The 20,512-nt window shown below is 37.1% G+C and overlaps 2 protein-coding genes and 1 long non-coding RNA gene across 5 annotated transcripts in view; 1 reads left to right on the forward strand and 2 right to left on the reverse strand.

Moving 5' to 3' along the window:
* Positions 1–361: 361 nt before the first annotated feature.
* On the reverse strand, positions 362–5,928 carry Xe7 (A-kinase anchor protein 17A). Its single transcript, XM_087340547.1, has 6 exons — positions 4,940–5,928; positions 4,704–4,852; positions 3,951–4,158; positions 3,255–3,353; positions 1,962–2,268; positions 362–1,829 (listed from the first exon to the last, which is right to left on the reverse strand). The coding sequence occupies exons 1-6, from the start codon at positions 5,711–5,713 to the stop codon at positions 1,078–1,080; spliced, it is 2,289 nt and encodes a 762-aa protein (XP_087196673.1). The 5' UTR covers positions 5,714–5,928; the 3' UTR covers positions 362–1,077.
* A 1,583-nt stretch (positions 5,929–7,511) lies between these two features.
* The window catches only part of LOC110835321 (uncharacterized), an 88,527-nt gene continuing 75,526 nt past the window's right edge, over positions 7,512–20,512 (forward strand). The window contains exons 1-3 of one of the 2 annotated variants that reach the window (XR_015532611.1): positions 7,512–7,756; positions 9,258–9,341; positions 10,350–10,514. This is a non-coding gene — a long non-coding RNA (uncharacterized LOC110835321). The remainder of the gene's footprint in view (positions 7,757–9,257; positions 9,342–10,349; positions 10,515–20,512) is intronic. The other variant, XR_015532612.1, reaches the window with a different exon arrangement.
* Positions 12,333–20,512, reverse strand: part of CrzR (corazonin receptor) — a 73,874-nt gene continuing 65,694 nt past the window's right edge. For both annotated transcript variants that reach the window (XM_022075412.2, XM_022075414.2), the window contains exons 4-6: positions 16,016–16,215; positions 15,630–15,763; positions 12,333–14,695 (exon numbers count right to left, since the gene is read on the reverse strand). In XM_022075412.2, the coding sequence (XP_021931104.1) occupies positions 14,404–14,695; positions 15,630–15,763; positions 16,016–16,215 (626 nt within the window). In that variant the 3' untranslated portion in view covers positions 12,333–14,403. The remainder of the gene's footprint in view (positions 14,696–15,629; positions 15,764–16,015; positions 16,216–20,512) is intronic.

Below are 20,512 nucleotides of genomic sequence, written 5' to 3' on the forward strand. Positions count from 1 at the left end.
TGTTATATGCCAGAGGAGAAGAGGTATTGCTCCTACTCATTCTCAATATCCACACCAGAAGGGGGTGAGTGGTCACAGCACACCCTGGGAAAGGAACCCGGTACCCAATGGACAGGAGGCTTGGTGGGCCCCAGAGCCAGTCTGGACACGGAGGTTAGAAGAAAGGCCTCTGCCAGGGATTGACAGAAGTGTAGTATGTATGTATGTATGTACACTTCACATACGAGTGGTGAAAGTTAGTTGGAAATATTTTAACATAACCAAATATAATATGCAGGGAGTATTAGTATGAACAGCAATAATTTTCCTGACTTACTGTGTGCTGTGGTATGGTGTTGGGATAATGAACTCTACATGACGATTTAATGGTACATAGTAAATTTCTTTTAATATAGACTGTAAGAAACAGAGCACTTCATAAAAAGAGAATAATTTATTTGTAAAATGTAGTTTACTTTGAACTATTTTGTATGGCTTAACGGCATATAGTCCCAAAGCAATGCTTTACATATTGTATGTCCAAAGACTTATAGAAAATTTATGCTATCATTTCTGTAATCAGTGATTTACAATGCTGCATGTAGGTCAGAGTACATGTACACATGTATTGACCAAGCTGTTTGTAAACGTACTGCAGTTAAATTTGATAATTTTGTTACAAACCCAAAATTACATGGTATCAAAATTCCATAAATGTAGTCTCTAACTTCAAGCAACCGCCTTACTTTTAAACACTAATCTCGAGAAGGTGTAATCTATGCAACACAAGTCATGCCCCATAATATTGCTACTGGAAGAACCTAGTCTTCAGACCTTCAGAAAATTTATCTGAATTTGAAAAATAAAAACTTCTCTCCATTTCCATAACAAATTATGCTCTAACTATAAACAGCATATTTGTACTAAATGGAGTAACAAATTTCTTATAAAAGTATCACACTTTACTTTCCAAGAGGCAAAACATACACACATCACCAAATTCTTGGTGCACATTAAGGCTATGCATACAAGAATTAATTTAAACTTGCATACACTTTCTACTGTATTTTATGTTTCGCCATCACTGCACACATCATCTCATTGATCTTTTTTCTTCTTTTTCTTACTATGAGAATGTCTTCTTGTTTTCTCACCTTTTGACTGACTCACTGACTCAACCACTGCACTTTTCTTTGCAACACCATGATTCCACTTTGAATGCATCACAGACTGTGATGGTGACCTTGTCCTAGTTTTTGAATGAGTCCTAGAATATGAACGAGTTCTAGACCGAGACTTTTTCTGTGACCTGAAACGTTTACGTGACCAAGACCTAGAGGAAGATCTTGATCGGGAACAAGACTTTGAGCGCGATGTCGTCCTAGATAGCGATCTGTTCTCTGAATGAGATGAGCGTGAACGGTTAACAGACTGAGAATTCTGAGACTGCGAGTGTGACGACTCTTCCTCTTTACTTCCTTTAGCTAGCTTCTGGAAGTATCGGTAGTAGTCACTTGTGACATTGTTGTAATAACATGAAGAATCAGAAGGGAAGCCTCGTGCTTGGAAATTGCGATAAGAGCCGCGTCCACCTCGAGAATACTTTTTCCACCGAGGAACATAGAATCCTTGTCTACGAGGATAAAGCCCACCCCTGTGATGAAATCTAAAATTATGAGGAGGAAACCTTCGGTAGTTCTTAAAGCAATCTGGATACATAGGAGGACCCCCTCTATCATCATACGAATAAACATAGCTCTGTGAATCTTCACAATAATGTTTATTCTGGTGCCAGTGTCTATCATACTGTGAGGCAGCATGGTAACTTTTTCCATCAAAATCTTCTTTCTCTGCAAGAAAAATCCAGTAATATAATTACAGCAGCACAAACCAAAGGTACGTAAAGTTAGAAAAATTCTGATACATCCTCACTGTTAGATTTCCCTAAATAAGGGAGATGAATTCCAGAATATCAGACTTACCCTTCCAGTTATTTTCTCTCTGTCTACAAGTTGAAACGAGATCAGTAATCTCTGAAGTGGAGGACTTTTCCTTGCCACTGTCACTAGGGGAGATACTAGACATCGAGGAGCGACCTTCTCGGTCTGGCTTCTTGCTGGTTGAAGCCAACACACTGCGCAGTTTGTTCTTGCCCTCAATAGTTTGAAGCAGTTTTTCTCTCTGCTCCTCTAACTGTTGTTCCTGTGCACTCTTGTACTTCTTAACCAACTTTGTGCGCAGCTCTCGCTCTTTGTCTTGCAGTTTATCTTTCCCACTCTTCTCCTTTTCCTGAAAGTTGGAATATACCCCACAAAAACAATACTGAATTATCAAATCTAGAACTCTAAAAGTACTTAAAGTAAAATGTATGTGAAGGTACCCACATTCACATACCCTATGAAACTGTGGTGCTATATTAAGTGATGACAATGGCAACATTAAGTGTGATGATACTTCATGGACCACATTACTCAGCTTATCAAGAAATTTTCTGCCTTTTACAAAACAGAAACATTCATTATCCTGTTTGGAGAAGCCCACCACTGGACCCTGACCTAAGCCTTCCTCCTTCCTTATTCTTCTTCTTCTATGGCTCTCAGGTCCGTATTCGGTCCGTGGCCTCCGCAATTCTCCTCTTCCATTCGGTCCTTCTGTTAGGTCCGTCTGTCCGAGGTTGAGGTTTAGAAACATCTTCCTTTTTATGTTGCAAGGTTGTTAGCCTTGCGACCAACCCCCAACCTGGAGGACGAGGGTACCTGTCTTAGTCTGACCTCTCCCCCTCGACCAATCTGGCTAGGGAGGCCCTACCAGTAGCTATGCTACCGCCAGCATAGCTCTTGGGATCACTGAGGTACTCAAGCCCCACCACCACGACAAGGTGCAGGTACCATTAAGTGGGGCCTGCTTCCTTATTATAAATGTAAAATTGTACAAAACTATGAATTATACGAATTACTTTGTATGGGTATGAGTCTGAAACGCTTGTGAAAGATACTATCCCTCAGCACATCTCTCTGGGTAAGGGAGGCCAAGAACTTCAGGGTAATGCCCAACATACATAGTAAACTATATCAATGAACTTGCATATACATACAACAAATTCAATTCGAGATCCTCAGTGAAATGTAAATGTCAAAATTGATCTTCTGCATTGCAATGCTACATGTAATTACAATTGTTTTGGAGGAACATACCTCCATCTCCAGGGCTTAAGTAATAAAGTTATATAAGGGCCAAAGACAGAAGCATTGTGACTGAGAAGACCAACAAAGTACCTTCTTTTTTTTCATCTTCTCTTCTTTCTTCCGTCTCACTTTTGACTTGCTTCCTAATGCCTCTTCCTTTATCTTAACAAGTTCTCTTTGTTTATTAACCTGTAAACAAAGAAAAAAGAAACTGAAATCTCACTACTGCTTCTGCTTAGTACTGTTAATATTTGATACTGAAATTGCAACTACATAAAATTGATTTAATGGTAAATAACAATCATTTAGATTAAGAAACCTATGTTAAAAGATGACCAGCATTCTTCAGCAGTGATGCAAATCTCTACAATCTGGTCAGAAGCAGGATTGTTCTAAAGATGGCTGTCTTCTGGGTTGTCTGGTAGACTACCATACTACACTGTGCAACAACCCAGAAGACAGCCATCTTCAGACTCACCACCGTGAAAACCTCAAATCCTACAGAGTTGTTCTGATTAATTAAAGCATATTATGTTCCTCTACACCAAAGAGAATGATATGCTTTTAATATCAGAATCACTTAAGTACATCACATAATTTTCCATAATTCGATGCTTCTTAATTTATTAATCAGAAACAGTGAAATGCAAGTGACACTTATGGATTATCAACATTTTGTATGGAATAATTAAATCTGTGACATAGGTATTTAAGACAATGATTTTTATATTATGTATATGGATTCCAGTTGTGGATTAAAATATACATTAACATATGACAACAAACCTTTACTCTTTCAAAAAGTTCATCAAGGAGTCGAATACTTTCTAATTTCCTTTGTGCTATAAGGAGTTTCCTTTCCTCAACTGCAATTTTCATGGTCATTTCCCGTGTCTCTTTTTCCTTTAACTTCATGAGCTGTCTCTGTTTACGTTTCTCTTCTCTTCGCTTCTGTCTGTCTGCTTTTTGACGCTTTTCTTCTAACTTTTTCACCCTGAAAGGAAATGTTCTATATGATTTGCCATTGACCTGTATAAAATGAAAACAGTGCTTGAAGAATAACAAGATAATATTATTTGATGGCTTCAGGGAGTTGACATTAGGAAATATAATGGGGCCACACTGTAGTGTTGTGCATGAGGTCCATACTATGACATCATACCGTAGGTGAGATCCCATTAAATGTTCCAAACCAGTAGTCAGGTAGAAAAGTAACAGCTGTCCTAATATACACCATGTAGGCGCTTGGCACTACAAGGGGGTGAATGGGCAGCATCACGTCCTGGTCGTGCTTTACCCCCAGGAAAGGACCTTGGTACCCATTAGATAGGAGGCTGGGTGGGCCCCAGAACCAGTCTGAATACAGAGGCTAGGGGATTGAATCCCAGTCATCCAGGCACTATACTGACTGAGCTACGCCAGCTCATCCAGTAGTCAAGTACTGGTGTGAAAAACAGATTATATTATAATGTCCACATACATTAAAAGTTATACTCCAATAACAAAGGATAAATGAAACAAGTCAAAACACCAATCTACCTCTCCTCTTCCTTCCTCTGATCCTGAATCTCCTGCTCTCTTCTTTCTCTATCCACTCTTTCCCTCTCCTGTGCCATTAACTTTTCTCTTTCAACTCTGCGTCGTCGGATGGAGGGATCACTCAAGTGTTTTGTCTTATCAAAATCCACCTTTAAAAAAATAGGAATAACCACTTCAAATACAATGTAGATTAAAACATTAAAAATTAATGGAAGGAGGTTAACAAATATGATTACCTTTATATTTGCAGTATACGACTTGTCACCTTCCTTACGTAACAACTTCATTCCACGGAGAGCATCCATTGCTTTGACAAAACAGATGTATTCCTTAAACTGAACATAACCTTCAAAGGAAAGATCCTGTCCAAAGGAAAATGTTTTCATCCCAGATACATGAGCCTTCATTTTGCTTCGATGTGGATCTGCTATAGGAATATCCACACATCTAACTTCTCCAAATACTTCAAACACTTTTTTTAAAACATATTCACTGGGCAATTCATTGCCTTTGGTCTTATCTTGCTTAGTTGTAAACCATTTGCTGGGCAAATTACATATGTGTATTGTATCTGGTCTTTCCCCTGGTTTCATTTCATTCATATTTCTGGCATCACGAAAATATGAATCCCATGTGTGTCTTGTAGGGAAAGGTATTTTTGCTTCAGCTGCACGTACCTTAAGAAGTTCAGAGAAGCCTGACAGTTTTATTGTTCTTGTATCTAGACGGGCTATAACACTGGTAAGTTTTGATTTGTTTTCAATTTCTGCTTCAAATCTGATGAACTCCAATGTGCTTTTGGAAACTTTTAACACAATAAACTCTTCTGGTTTTGTCATATTTTTCAGCTTTTCCATTACTTCCCAATTCGAAATTGTTTTTCCTGGAAGCTTCATTTGTGGAAGTTGAACAGAAATGTTCAGGCGTGCAATCGGTTTTAAATACAATGACTGAGGCTGGAATAATTCAATGGCATCGTTTGTGTCATTGCAACTTTGAAATACATTCATGTTAACCTTAATCCCCTTTGTAGAGTCAATACATTGGGTATCATAAAACTATTTCTTTAAACTCCAACATACAGACAGAAAAATAAAACAAGCGAATAAATCTGATTCAAGATGTATGGTACTTATGTTACAAAAGATTTGTAATATGAAAGCAGTATTTCTCCGTAAAATAAATAATGTAACTTGTCACGAGAGCCATGTTGCTTACACACAAGTTAGCCAATTGTATTTCCCATCAGAGAACAGGTTACTATCGTTGGAGTGTTAAATTTCCCTCTCGCTTTATTCTTACGACCGAATTATTTTAATACATGATTGTAGCTGGAAAATTTGTAGATAAATAGCCTCATAGGAGATCTAGGCATAAAAGGAATGACAATATTAAAGTGGATCTTAAGGTAACTAGGTTTAAGGATGTTTTCTGGATTCATGTATTTCAAGACAGGTTTCAAGGTGAACACCACACAAACTTTCTTGTGCTATATAAAAGGCTAATAATTTCTGGAGCACCTGAGAGGCTGTAACTATGTTTCATATAGTCAGGCTAACAATATACCAATAACTAATTCATGTCAAATGGCAGGGTGCACTAACTTTTGAAAGCACTTTCTACATTTTGTTTGGTGCATACTAATTATTATTGTTTTATGATCTGATAAAGGAACGTAAACCATGGTTTTACGAAAAATGGTTAAAATTATTAAATCAAAGGAAGAAGGCTAATTTGAAATGGTTGCCGATCGAAGCAAAACGAGTGGTAATGCTCCGGAGTTGTGAGAGACATATCTGGTTCAAATACTGGCAGGGGTATTCGCTATTATGACAGTTTTTTTCACTCATATTTTATGCCAAAAAATTTTACAACTTAAAAAAGTACCAGTATGGGAATTAAGTGTAGCTTTAAAATTTAGTACCTTAGGTCCTGCCAAGGCAATTTTTTTAAAATTGATCTCTCTTTACTGCACAGCAAGAAAAGAACTTGACTCTTTTAATAAAATTATTTCAAACAAAATTATTTTAAGACATTCTCTTGCAGAACTTGTCGTTATATTGTATTCACATTCTACAGAAGCATGAGCAAGTGAGGCAGAGACATCTGGGGGTAAAATTAGAAAGTAACATCTAAATATTACACGCTGCTTGATTCGTTTTGTTTTTAGTTTTCAATTCTTTCCGCGCTCTTTCCTTGAACGCTAGTTATTTTGAGGCAGACATTTTTGGAAACTTTTACATAGTGTTCCGAATTTTTGGAGAGAGATGTGCAGCCGAATTCCACCCGCTTCTTTATTCGTTGTAGATTCTGGTTTGTTCGCTTAAACCCGTCACATTTTAAATCCTTGTGTAAGATTGTATTTTTACAAAATATGGCTTTTGTTCTGTGTGGGCCAGTAATCTTATCATAATGCTAAGATATTTTAATAATCATAACAACATGCCGTTCTTGTGTTATGTAGCAAACATTTCTTTCATATAAAAAATTGTGTCCTAATTTTATAATGCTAATTTCCTAACCGAAGGCGTGACAGTTGTGAACTTGGGACGCTCTGTAACTCTTCATATCTTGAGAGAGGTAGTGCATAGAAGAGTAGAATTAAATGGGGCAAACATTCTTAAAGCTAGATTTAGCATAAAAAATTCATTGAATGAAAAACATAATTTTTAAAATTTCTTAAAACATTTATAAATTCAACGGTAGACCCATTTGAACACGATTTTATCTGAAACAGGCGTATTCAAATTTTATAGATGGCTTGTGCGGTCTGTGCAACACGAAGTTCCCCTCCCCCATGTCTTATTTGCTACGTCACGGAGTTGTAGTGAAGCTTGTGTGTGCTGTACTAAAAAAAATCAGTGTATTCTTCAAGACTTTGCGGCCTGGTCGTAAGGTGGTAATTGACTGGTTGTGTAGTCGGACGTGAACCAAATCGAGAGCTCGCCGAAACTCCTGATGTAAGGACGTACAATTTGTTGTAGTCGAAGCCTTATTAAACTGGTGTTCTTGATTGCAGTTTCACGTTATGTTTCTTGTTTGCATATGGAATCGTAAGTTTATAGAATATAATATTCTTAGTATGGTACATAATCAATAATCAATTGCGGAAGAATTAACCATTTTTAGTTAAATGTTTCCACATGCAATTATTGCCCCAAAAATTCGGCGCGAGACAGTCTCGCGCTTTATATAGAATTTGTAAGGACGCTCAAGATGATGTGTGCCCTGGGAACCGCCCTGAAATTATCGCTTCTGATTGGCCAAAGTTATTCCATGTCCATATATGGGAGACACCTGCATGCTTTGTTTAGTCTAACATGGAGACCCTTTTAACGCTAACGCACGCAGTTTGGGAGCGATCCTTAACACTGCATCGTCATCAAAATTCCAAAGACTGCCCGATGCTTCACACCAGATGTTGGGCAACTACAATTACTATTAACTAGTTTAAAAACATGGGGTCCAAATAAGGGTCAACACAGTAGTGCAACATCAACGATATGTAGAATTTAATACGAAAAGACCGTCATAATGAATTTACTTTATTTTGTATCCATTGTTATTTCAGGGTGCAGATAGGACGTGAGAGTGTCACGTGAAGGTATTTTCGAAATACCGGTTGGGAGGGAACTCGATATGTCACTTCATTTAACGAGTTGGTTACAGATTTTAATATGCCTATAAATCCAATTAGAATGCAGATTTAGATATAATTGACTTAAATTTTAAAATCATATTTCTGTAGGGCAGAAAATAAACACTTTAACGTAGTGCAGTTAATTTTATGATATTTCAATGGATTTACTTATGGAGTCAACGAATGAAAATGATTTATATTTTCCTCCATTTGACGCTGCCAGCTCCTTTTATCGTGTCTGGTGATTATTAAGGCTGTGGGGAAAGGGGGTTGGCTAATGAGTCTGCTGTTTTTAAACGGCAAGTATTAGGATCGAGGGAGGGGAAGTTAGAACAGATGGAGGGGGATATGTATGTTTCAGGGAGTCGGAGGGGGAAAAACAATGCTTTAGGAGGTTATGATTGATTATGCGATTTTTAGCGATGGTTGAATGTAATTATAGATCAGACAAAATATGTGGAAATAATGATTAACTGTGGACATTCTTAAATGTGGTTGGTGACCTCAGAAATTAAACATAAATTGGGCATAAGCCCCACTTAACTAGTAACTACCAAATTTCATGTATTTGTTGAAATGTAATTTTTTTAAAGTATGGTTTGGTTAGTGAACTGCGTGAAATGAGGTTGGCGAGGTTTCAGAGGGTTTTAAAGATTTTTAACATTTTCAAATCTATGGAAGATTGTTGGTTTGCATGTTACAGTATATCGAGTTATTGACATGAAACTTTTATGGAATAGCGCTTTTCTTAACAACATACTGTAAAACTAAAAGTTAACATCTGAAAGCCCAAAAATTGTAGTAATAGCACACACCTTAGTTTATTATGCCTTTGACCCTGACACAATAACGTGAATTGTCTGTGGTCATTGAGCGCATCTTTAATTTATAATTAGATTGTTTATTTGTTACAGAATTAGTGTCTGGCTGCACACTAACAAACCTTCGACTTGGAAGAAAACTGGACGCAAAAATCTGGGATGATGGAGATTTAAAAAGTAATACAAAACCAATACACAATGATAATAACAGATAAATAAGACTGTACTGGATTGCATAATTGTGGTCCACACTAATGAATTGAAGTTAATGAGGCTTTCATTTTGTATCGAAGAAATTATAAGATATTAATTACTGAACTTTGTCATTGTATTGTCATTTTAGTAATTAGGCAAATATGTTTTTAGGAACTTATTTATCGATAATATTGAAATCCTATTTTATCATTGATATCAATTCATGAAAAAGATTAACTGTGTTTGAATGAACAATTTAACTCATTATGTTCCTAAAATGTCTCTTAAAATACTGCAGCGTGAAAAATATTCTATAGCATTACAAAAATATTTCTTGTTGTGTGGCATACTTAAAGGGCATGCCAAATTAACAAAAATTAACTTCCTTTTAATCTAATATTTATTGCCTATAATCTGTTTATTGGGATAGGATGGTTCTGACTCCTTTAGACAGCTCAAAATGTTACTGAATATGTATATACAATTATGAGAGAATTATCTAATTAGATGCATGAAAGTAACTCTTTTCTAAGTGTTACAATACTAAAGCTATAACATTAATAGCGGCCAGTATCTTTGACCGTATGAGTTTTCTATATCAGAATTTAATCATAAAAAGTAAATATGTGCAATTCTTCTCCTTAAGTTTTCTCAGCCGGAGTTTGTGTGTAACTTCAGCTTTGGAGACTGGCAATGCAGAATGCTGATAGTTATCCAGTACTTGCTGAAATGCTGGATAATTATCAACATTCTGTGTGGCCTATCCCCAAAAGCCAACATTAAACAGTTTTGTTGTGTGCATACGAGATTCTATTCCTAATTGTTCTGAATAGATGAAAGTAAGTCATTGAATTAACACACAATAAATGAACAGAAATTTCCGTCGTAAAGATGTTTGGACACTTCAAGTAGAATTGCAGAATTATCAATAAAGACCACAAAACAAGAAATGGAAAGTGGAACAGTTGACTGCTGCCAGTTGATTTGCAGGTGTGCGTCTTGGAATTGCGAGGAGAACTGGCTGGCCTTCATGGGACAGTTGGCAACTGCATCTTCGAGAATGCAACGTTATCATCAGTATCATCCCTGCGACAATATAGCTGCCTTCATCTGTTATTCACTGCAGTACAGGACATCAGGGGACCTCATCAAACAGTAGGACTGCGACAAGTTTTATGGTGGTACCACAGAACCAGGGCCGCGTAACCATCCATACCAGTCGTGGATGGGGAAATCAGTAGAATGAATGTATGTGTACTTCAGAGCATTGCTGCTAATGCCCTAGAATACTCTGAGGTTCCTCTGTATGTTACTTTGCTTGAGCTAACCAGAAACTAAAATCATAAAGAGTACATTTTTTATGATATCTATTTTACAAAATATTAGCTTTTATTCTGAATAAACTATAAGTTAAAATCTTGTTAAACTTAGAAGTATTATGAATGGACAGTTTATTAGATTCAGCTTTGCCTTCTCACATGATCAGAAAATAGTTTCTACTTAGAAGTTTCCTAACCATAATTACTATCCCTGCATACATTCTACCTCCATCTGTTAAGAGGTTGGAGAGTTTTCACCAGCACTGATGTAGTCCAGCAAATCTGCTCCTTGAACCATGTCTCTGCTGGCTAAAGATTTTCCAGTCTCCGCAGATACAGATTTGTTACATAATGCGGTTTTGTTGCCGAGCATTGTTTCAAGTTTAAAAATAACACACCACAAACAGGAATTTGAATCAAACAGTTGTAAATTTCAACTGGTGTCTTCAGATTTGTAATTTCCATTGTACACAAAACTGAAGGAATGTGGTACATGGAACTTAGCTGGTATGGAGTTACAAGTGTCAGGCTGTGGTACGCAAATATGTTATGTCATGCTAACTGTGTTTCTGTTACAGGTATATTATGTACTTTTATCACAATGTGGTTTCTGGCTGCATCTTGCATGGCAGTGACCAAAATCAGCTGATACGACCAAGAAGCAGAACTTCAGTGGAATAAAACTTTGCTGATTCTGTTTTCTTAATCATCTGACTGATGTTTGGCTCTGTCTATGAGTTAATTTTCTGCTGTTTGTCATTGTGTTATTGATCAACTTTTTATCGTTACCTAACCTCAAAATCTGCTGTTGATAGCCGGGATAGCTCAGTCAGTATAGTGATTAGCTATGGGCTGGGCGATCGGGGTTCGATCCCTGACGGGGGCAGTGGATTTTTCCTCTAGTCTCTACATCCAGACCGGCTCTGAGGCCCACCAGCCTCCTGTCCAATGGGTACCAGGATCCTTTCCCGGGGGTAAAGCACGGCCGGGGCGTGATGCTGACCGCTCACCCCCATCTAGTGCCGAGGTCAAGAAAGAGTAGGAGCTATACCTCCGCTCCCCCCAAACAACCTACATAGCGTGTAGCGGGACAGCTTTACTTACTTACTTAGCCAAATACAATATAATGAACTTGCAGCTGTTCTCCATCTTCAGAATTTCATCCCTTTGTGCTTTCAATTGTCAGGTAATTGCAGTGGGATGTGGGGGGTAGGAAGCGTACCAAGATGGTCAGAGTAATTTCAAATTCTGAATTTATGGAAGTGTGGAATAATATAAATATAGTTTACACCAGTTGATGAAAGACTCTCGGGTTACAAGCTGCAGCTTGTAACCTGAGAGTCTTTGGGCTACCAGCTGTCTTAGGTGGTTGAAAGGCAAAAATACCAATGTTTTGAGAACCATCTTTGTTCTTGACCTCAGCGTACTGAAGTGGTTATATATATATATATAGCGCAGACTGGAATTCCAACCACTTGAGTATTTTGAGGATGAAGATGGTTCTGGAAATGGTGTTTTCACCTTTCAACCACCTAACACAGCTAGCTCAAGAAGAATTCATTATATCATGGATTTTCTTCGCTCACAACCAGAATATGAACCTATCGTTTTCTAAAATATATTAAAACAATATAATTAATCTCATTGCAATGAGTAAATAACTATTATAAGATTTATTCATGAACTCTTCCCTACATAACTTCATATTCACATACATTTATGCACATGCGCACATACACACACACATAACATGAGCACATTGTGACAAATTATTACTATCACTAAAAATACATGAACATGAGTTTGAATGCGGTCTCCATTAGTTCTGATTTCATTTATCTGCAGTTTATTGTTGAGAATAGGTGGAAATTACTTTTCTATGTTAGAAACCATTCTTAACATGCACCCGATACAGCGTACGTCAAGATTACCTTTGATCCATTAATTTTAGAGAAAAAGTGTTAATAAAGGTTTCCCCTAATTAGACCAATGACTTTTATCTGAAAGTTCTTTTAAGTAATGTAATAGTATGCTAAAACACATTTATTCCCATAAATGTATACTTACAAGATTTTTTTTATTATCATCTAAACTGCCATTCAGTCTCTTGTTAGGACCTCTAATTTCATATCATAAATATCTGTCCATCAGTTCTCCTGAGTAAAACCATGTGGATGGATGCACAGACATGATCAGAGTTCCTCACAAAGGCTATTTTCTTACTGTGCGAACACATAATTCAGCAAATTACATGGTCTTAATATTACATTTACGTAATCTGAATTTACGTATATTAATAATTAAATGAAATATAACTCATTTTCTACATCAAAAAAATAAATTGAGAATAATGGAAATGGATTTCCTAAGAATTTCCAGAAGAGAGAGAGTGAGAAACGAAAGGATTAGAGAAATCATGAGGATGGATCGAGATATAATTGAGGAGATAGAGAAAAGACAACTGACACGTGCAAAGGATGGAGGAGGAAATGTTACCAAAGAAGACTATGAAATGGCAACCAAAAGAGAGAAGGAAGAGAGGAAGACCAAGACCAGGATGGAACGACGGAATTACAAGAACCATGAAAGAGTGGAAACTACCTCCGGAAGGATGGGAAAATAGAGAAGAATGGAAGAAAATATTAGGCACCGGAAGACCGAAGTAACGCTCAAGAAACGGAAGAAGAAGAAGAATAACTCATATTCTTATGTGTTGGACACACAGCATCAAATTGTGGATGAGATGAATTTTTATTGCTTCCATGGTTAGATATGTTACAGATTATAATTGTTAATACCTCAGTATTATTTTATTCTTGGTAATACTTTTTTCTTGAGTGCAGATTTCATCTAGTTATGTTCAAACTTGTATTTTAAATGGTCCTGCTCACTTTGCCATTATGAATTTCTGAGGAGTTTTGAAGTATCCCTTCTTACAAAAGTATAGTGTTTATTTTCATATACTAATATTAATTATGTATTTGAATTTTCAAATTAATTAAAATTAGAGATAGTGGATTCTTTTTCGCTTGGCCATTGTGACACTTGACTGTAAAATTTTTATTAACAAAACATAAATAACACTTTGAACTTTAAATCTATTATTCTTGAAATGAATTAAAGTAAAAGAGAAGAAATATTGTAATCGATGCATGGCCTTCAAACACATATGGAATCATAGAAATTTGTTTTTACAACAGAAGGGTTCTATTGATACAGGCTGAAAACATGCAACCTTCCTAGATCATTAAGTTAAATCATAAGAATAATTTTTATTTGGGAATGATAATTAAAACTAATAGACTGAAATTTTATATTTTTATTTCATAAGCTGAGAAATATCTGTGGTGATATAAAAATATCAAGTAAAGAATAAGGATGATACTCTGGATTCTTGTTCTAGATAGTCTGTTGGCTGTATGCAGACAAAATACATAGTGCAGCAATCCAAAATACCATCTCTGTTCACATGATATGAAAACCTAAAATTCTACATCAAGTACAAAAACGTTGAAATAAAAATACGTATCCTTACAGTCCCATATCATTAATGCCCCATTTACTACTATTGTTACCGTATTAAGAGATGAAAGCAAATATTCACAGAAGTAGATCATCGGTTTTAAAAAAATAGATGTACGTGGAAAGTTGGAACCATTCAGATTCAGGGCATGTCCTCTGGAGTGACGTAATTGTCAACTGTAACCACTTTCTCCGACACTGTCTCATATGTGCGTCTGCATGTTGGCCCCACCTCCAAGAACACCCTTGTAATGCAGAAGAAACTTGTTGGCAAGTCGTCTGCTACTCCGGTTTCTTTGTAGTCCGTGATTGTTACCATCTGGCATGACTTGTTCTAGAAGGACAACAGTTGTTTTCTCATCATTCACGTCTCCCTGGCGTAGAGTCACCGATGACCGGGTTGAACCTCTGTTCATTACCACCCTTCTACTTCCTCCCCTGTCCTCAATAACACTCGTGTTGTTTGCTATACTGCGGCCAGCCATGGATCCGTCTCTGAAACAAGCGGTCAGTGGATACGATAACGCTAATCATTTGCGTTTGAAACTGTTTCTTCACGCTACAGTCAAACAGAGAAGAACAAAGAATTTTTCATATCTTACAAAGCACGACAGTGAGTTATACTGATGCATGAAGAGGTTATGTAATGTAACTGAAATGGAAACATGCTCAAGGCTGGTGAGTTATGGGTTTGGCCTGTTTATGCTATCCCGTCATTTACTTGAAGGATAAAAATATTTTAGGACATTTGGTACTCTGGTCAAGATTCAGACAGGGTGCCTTCTGAATACTTCTCGTACACCACACTTCAGTCACTGCTAACGTGGTGCAGTTAGGGTTCCAGCAGGCTGGACATGGTTTTAATACAAAGTTACTATACTAGTAGATGTGTTTATACTAAGTCACATAGGCCTTGCTTCCAGAATGTTAGATACTGTGATTCAGCAGTTAGTATTAACCATAAACAAGCCATTAGTTGCCATATTATTTTCTGTATTACTGTTACCAAAAATTCTCATAATATTGAAAAGTATTAAAAAAATCTAGCACCTACGATTTTCAAGCGATGCAGAGTGAAGATGATGATAAATCATTTGATCATTTGCCGTTTCCAGTTTTTGCTTTGAAATACTGAAATATGATGATGGGTTTGCAAAAAAATATGTCTGTGATGATGTTCTGAAGACGCACCTCTTACATTGTGTTAAACATTACCCATCTTCTACACTGCAGTCATTTCTAACATGCTGTCTTTATAACTAATGGATGTTATAAAATGTATATGTAATGTAATAAAACATAAAGAGCCAAATTTAGACTATTAACTTATTTATGGCAATGTCTTTCAAAATGGCGTTTACATGCCAATGAAAACAATTTAAAATTTTAATTTCTTAAATATCCTGGAAAGAACACAATACATATTTACCTGTAATGGGACACGCTATCATTCTGTTTGCTTTTCTTTGGCTTCCAAAGATGGAATGCACCATATATAAGTGGGTTTATCAAACTGTTGGACATTCCAAAGAAGAAAATGCCGTTACGAAGATCCTCACCAAGCTGAAAATTTTAGAAAGAAATTAGTGTAATATTAAATCTCTAACACTTCGCAATATAATTGACTTGATGTGCTTATCTCGTAAGTGTTAGATAACTGCAGAAAAGCCAATTACAGGGAAGCACTGTGAACCTTTGTTGAAGATGTTAATGAGCCTCCCGATTACATTAGCGGCAGATACATCTAGCTTAAAAAACTGAGCCTTGATGGATTCAAGAGAGATGTTCTGGCTTTTCAGATCTGTAGTTACTCACGTGTTCGTCAGGATTGAGGAACATGAAGATTATCATCATGATGTAATAAGGTGCCCAGCACACGATGAAAGCAACCACAATCACCACTGAAATTCGCAGAGACTTCATCTTGGCTCGGTGGATTATACGACGTCTGTTCACTTCAGAGGCTACGTGTTTGCCCCCAGTCTCCACTTCAGCTTTGAACATCTTTTCGCTTTCTGCAAAATAACAAGCAGGCATTGGATACAGTTGTGAAGAAAAAATATAAAGTTGTTCCTGTCTTTATCCTTAAAGTGCCAGGCGTTTAAGGATCATGCGCAGACAGCCAAGGTGGATACAACCTGCACACCATAATACGTCATCCTTGAACCAGTTTTCAGATAACCTGATTAAAGAAATTAGTATAATATTTCAGTACGCTTTTAAAGTAATTTTATTTCTGTATTTGTGGCCTTAATACGTATCGACATGCCTTACAGAATGAAGACGCTTATTATATTCGGGAGTAAATTAAACTCGGGTGATGTAACTACCCAGAAGGCATCCATCTTCATACTCGCTGCAGTGAGAACCCCAATTTCCATGAAATGTACCCGTCTTTTGAGTTCTTCTGTCACGCAGTGTTTCAGAGAGCCAATGTTGCTTCGCACGTTCGCGCTGACACATGTAGCGATTCGTTGTTGACATGTAGAGAGGTGGGATGACTTGTGCTGGCATGCTAATTATACAATGCTCCATGAAAACCTGTCAGCCGGTTCAAAAGTTGTAATGGGGACACACGGACATGATGACACCGCAAGACTATTTTTTTTTAAAACAGACTGGAAGCGGGTGACTGCTTCATCCAGTCGACTCTTCATATTCATGTTTTCTCTAATCCAGTTTTTAAATCCATGTTCTGAATTTTAAATTACAGAACTGTTGTTAGCGAACGAACAAGACACGGCCCTGTGCACCTCATTCATTACTGCTGTCACATCATGAAGTATTTAACTTCCTAGCAGGCTCCTCTGTAAGACGAGACTTATAATGGGAACCCAGACGGTTTTTTTACAGCAAAACTTTTAATAGTTGAATACTGATTTTTCATACACAATTTTTATGGTAAAAACCTATGCCTACTTGGAAGACCAAGAAAAAGACGTGATGAAAATAAAAGTCTGATGCATAATAATCCCATACTGAATATACGGAACATGACGTGCGCAACACACACTCGTCACGGAAGCGTTAGTGCGGTTTCGCCGTCACTCGTAAGCAACTTCTCCTCCATGTGTGTTAAGCGGGTCAATCTGACTGTCAGGCGCATTCAATTTCGTGAAGCGATGCAATCTCACAGCAAACATCTGCGCCTTTGCGGTTTACTTCGCCAATTTTTTCGGAATCTGTGTACGACAGAACGGCTACATTTCCATTAATTTTGATTTATTAGATCAGTTCGGGTTTTCAGGTTTGGTATAATGTATCTGTCTGTCTCTCTCCTGCACAAGTACCAGTGAATAATAATACTTTTATCACACAATCGTTGGTGCCCTTTTGTTAACGGGTTCTATGAAAGGCGGAGAATTTTCTGACTGCTTGATCGTACTCTCAGCTTCTGAATAATGGCTCTGTCGCATGGTACTGGTTACTTCGTTAGGTTTCCCAGGAGTTACTTCATACTGTAAATGTTAGTGTAAGAAATGGACGAAAGAAGCGTAAAAGAGGACTCACACCACAAAAGCGATATAAACACGCACAAATAAGATTCTCACACGTGGACCGACATATAATGATATTCAACATCAAGCGGGAGGAAATGTAGACATTCGATATCTGATGCATACAGACAGCATCGGATCATTTCTTATTGACTGAGAGAAAGGGTAAATATTTACGCCTCATGGTTTCTTATGCTTGGGACAGGATTAAAATTGTGGGGAAATACTTATCTTAACGTGCACATTTTCTTTCAGTATATGGAACCCAGTTTGAATTAAAATATCCTCCTAGTTTGCTCTGACCCCCATGAAAGTTGGCGATCACTGTTCTATAAGAATTTTGGTACAAACTACCGGTACGCATGCGTAGTACTAACTTTAACCTCACTCAATATTTTGTAAAAGTTACCATGCTTCAGTAATGATGTGGACAGTGTACTTAGTTGAAATTTTGTTATTGTGCGAAATTTAGTTACAAACAGCAATCTTTGAACTCAGTTTTCTCCAGCAGTGTTACCTGAAGACTTGACACTCTTTAATTTATAGCTGCACAACAAATGAATTATTCTTCTTCCGTTAATTTACTGTTCCGACGCGAACATGTGTTGACATTCTGTAACCACAGTTATCATTTCAGGTCATACATAAATGTCACGAAAGCTGGGCCATGCCACGTGACCCTCAATTGATTTCCTTGCCTCTAGTACGTTGCTGAAAATGTTTTGCCCAGCGACATATCTATCTATATAATCCTTTGAATCTCGAAGATTTCGGTTGGTAAACCTGAAAGTAAAATCACTTAAACGATCTAGACGTAGATGAAAGAATATTAAAATCAATCGTGAAGACGTAGGGTGATAGGATATATGTGATTCAGGGTTGGGACGTGTGGTTGGATCTTGTGAAGATAGTAATGAAGTTTCCATAATAGACGAGCAATTAGTTGGTTAATGTAGGAGCTCTCATTGTAGTCTGCTGTATGAACATTCAGACGTTAGAGATTGAAGGGGCATAGTAACACTCACTAATTTGTATTCGTCAGTCGTTATGTCCTTACCCGCTGTGGCACAATGGATTAAACCAGAGGAATGGCGCAGAATCTCGGTGGGTGGACGCATGTTTGGGTAACTAAACGACATTAAAACAGCTAAAAATTCTCTTACAACCTTAGAGAAGCTGCTTTGTAGTTAGGGACCAGAAGGCCTTGTTGAGCAACTTAAAATATCAGCCGAGCAATCTGCTGATGGGATTAAGTAAGATTACTGCAGATTAGAATGCCTTTAATTATTAACAGGCTGCTATTAACCTTTGAAGTCTAATGGTAATTATATGTATAATCTACTTTAATAATCTATAAATATTCATTTTTTTCCCCACAGAGTGTACTTATGGGTCTCATATTATTCTCAGAAAAAACATTTGTTATTCCCTTTGACATCATTAATCAATTGATATTTGTAGTGGAGACATGAAATGTTTCCTTTCAGGTAGTATATGAATCTTCAAATACTCTGTATATGACAGATGAACTTTGGCTTCAAGGGGTTCAGAATACGTTTCCCGACATTTAATTAATTATTCTCTATTTAATTTATGTCATATTTCGGTAAATAGTGCAATTAGTGAAGCTGCTTTTCATATTGTATTGTCCTTTATTATGCCATATCTCCCTCAAAATTTTTATCAAACATCCCGTCCTTCATTTTGGGGTACGAAATGTTACACATGTCCTGATAATTTAGTGGTGTCCTTTTGTGAGTACAGTAATGAACATTAAATTTTGTAAAAGTCTGGATATTTTTTATTAACTGAGCGAGTATTCCACAGGAACGACTCTACTCCAAGGCCTTAATCCACTGCTTCCCAAACTTTTTACGTCATTACCCAAAACCGCTTATCAGAAAATCCTTTTTACCAAATGTAGCTAAAACACTAACTGCACAGAAAACATATGACAAGCGAAGAGAGATCGGTAAAAAAAAAATAGGAAGTAAACAATATGTTTTATACAGTGTCTTTATTTTAAACATCTCTAAACATTTTAGCGGCCACAAAAACTATGGTAATCATTCACCATGAATATTTCATCACCCATGTCCCAGCTAATGAGTACAATGCCACTGCTCCATCTTATTTACTAGTTCCGCAAAATTGGGAGGAATGGAGACAGAACACACCTCACATCGTATTCAGGGTTCAGCAAACAGTTTAGTTTTGTGCTCTTTATGAAGGCAAGAGTGGAAAATCCTACTTCACACTCGGTGCTCGGAAACTGCAATAATTACAACACGGCCTCCCCACCTACCACAGGATTTTCATCGTGAATTGTTAACCAGAAAGACTCCAAATGGACCTTTTTTTCTTCAAATAACATTTTGCACTGACTGCTTCACCTAAGCTCCGTCATTTGCTCTGCAAAACCATTAACACTATCGGGGATTTCTATCAAGTCACACAGAAATGGGTGTGTCGTTACCCAAAGAAAAACAACTTTTACTCATTTTTGGGTAATTTACTCAGGTTTGGGAAGCACTGCCTTAATCTTTCACTTCTTTATGCTATAAAAATCACTACATTATATTCTGATTGGTATCTGCACTTTAGTTCCTGGTAGACATTCCCACAGATAGAGGTGATTTTGTGCTTCTATCATCAGTGCCATGAGCACTCATCGTCCTGATGATCGAGGCAACAAGAACCTCTGAAACGTCGGTGAACTTGTACTAGACTGCACAGCGTTACAACCCTATATTGAGCCATCTTCGTACTCTCCGCCACGAGAATCTGAAATCCTACTAAGTTTGGGAAAATTTTG

This window comes from Zootermopsis nevadensis, unplaced genomic scaffold (genome assembly GCF_977971745.1).
Source record: "Zootermopsis nevadensis isolate Lab colony 2312 unplaced genomic scaffold, Znev_1.0 Znev_ptg000061l, whole genome shotgun sequence".
NCBI classification, from domain to species: Eukaryota; Metazoa; Arthropoda; class Insecta; order Blattodea; family Termopsidae; genus Zootermopsis; species Zootermopsis nevadensis.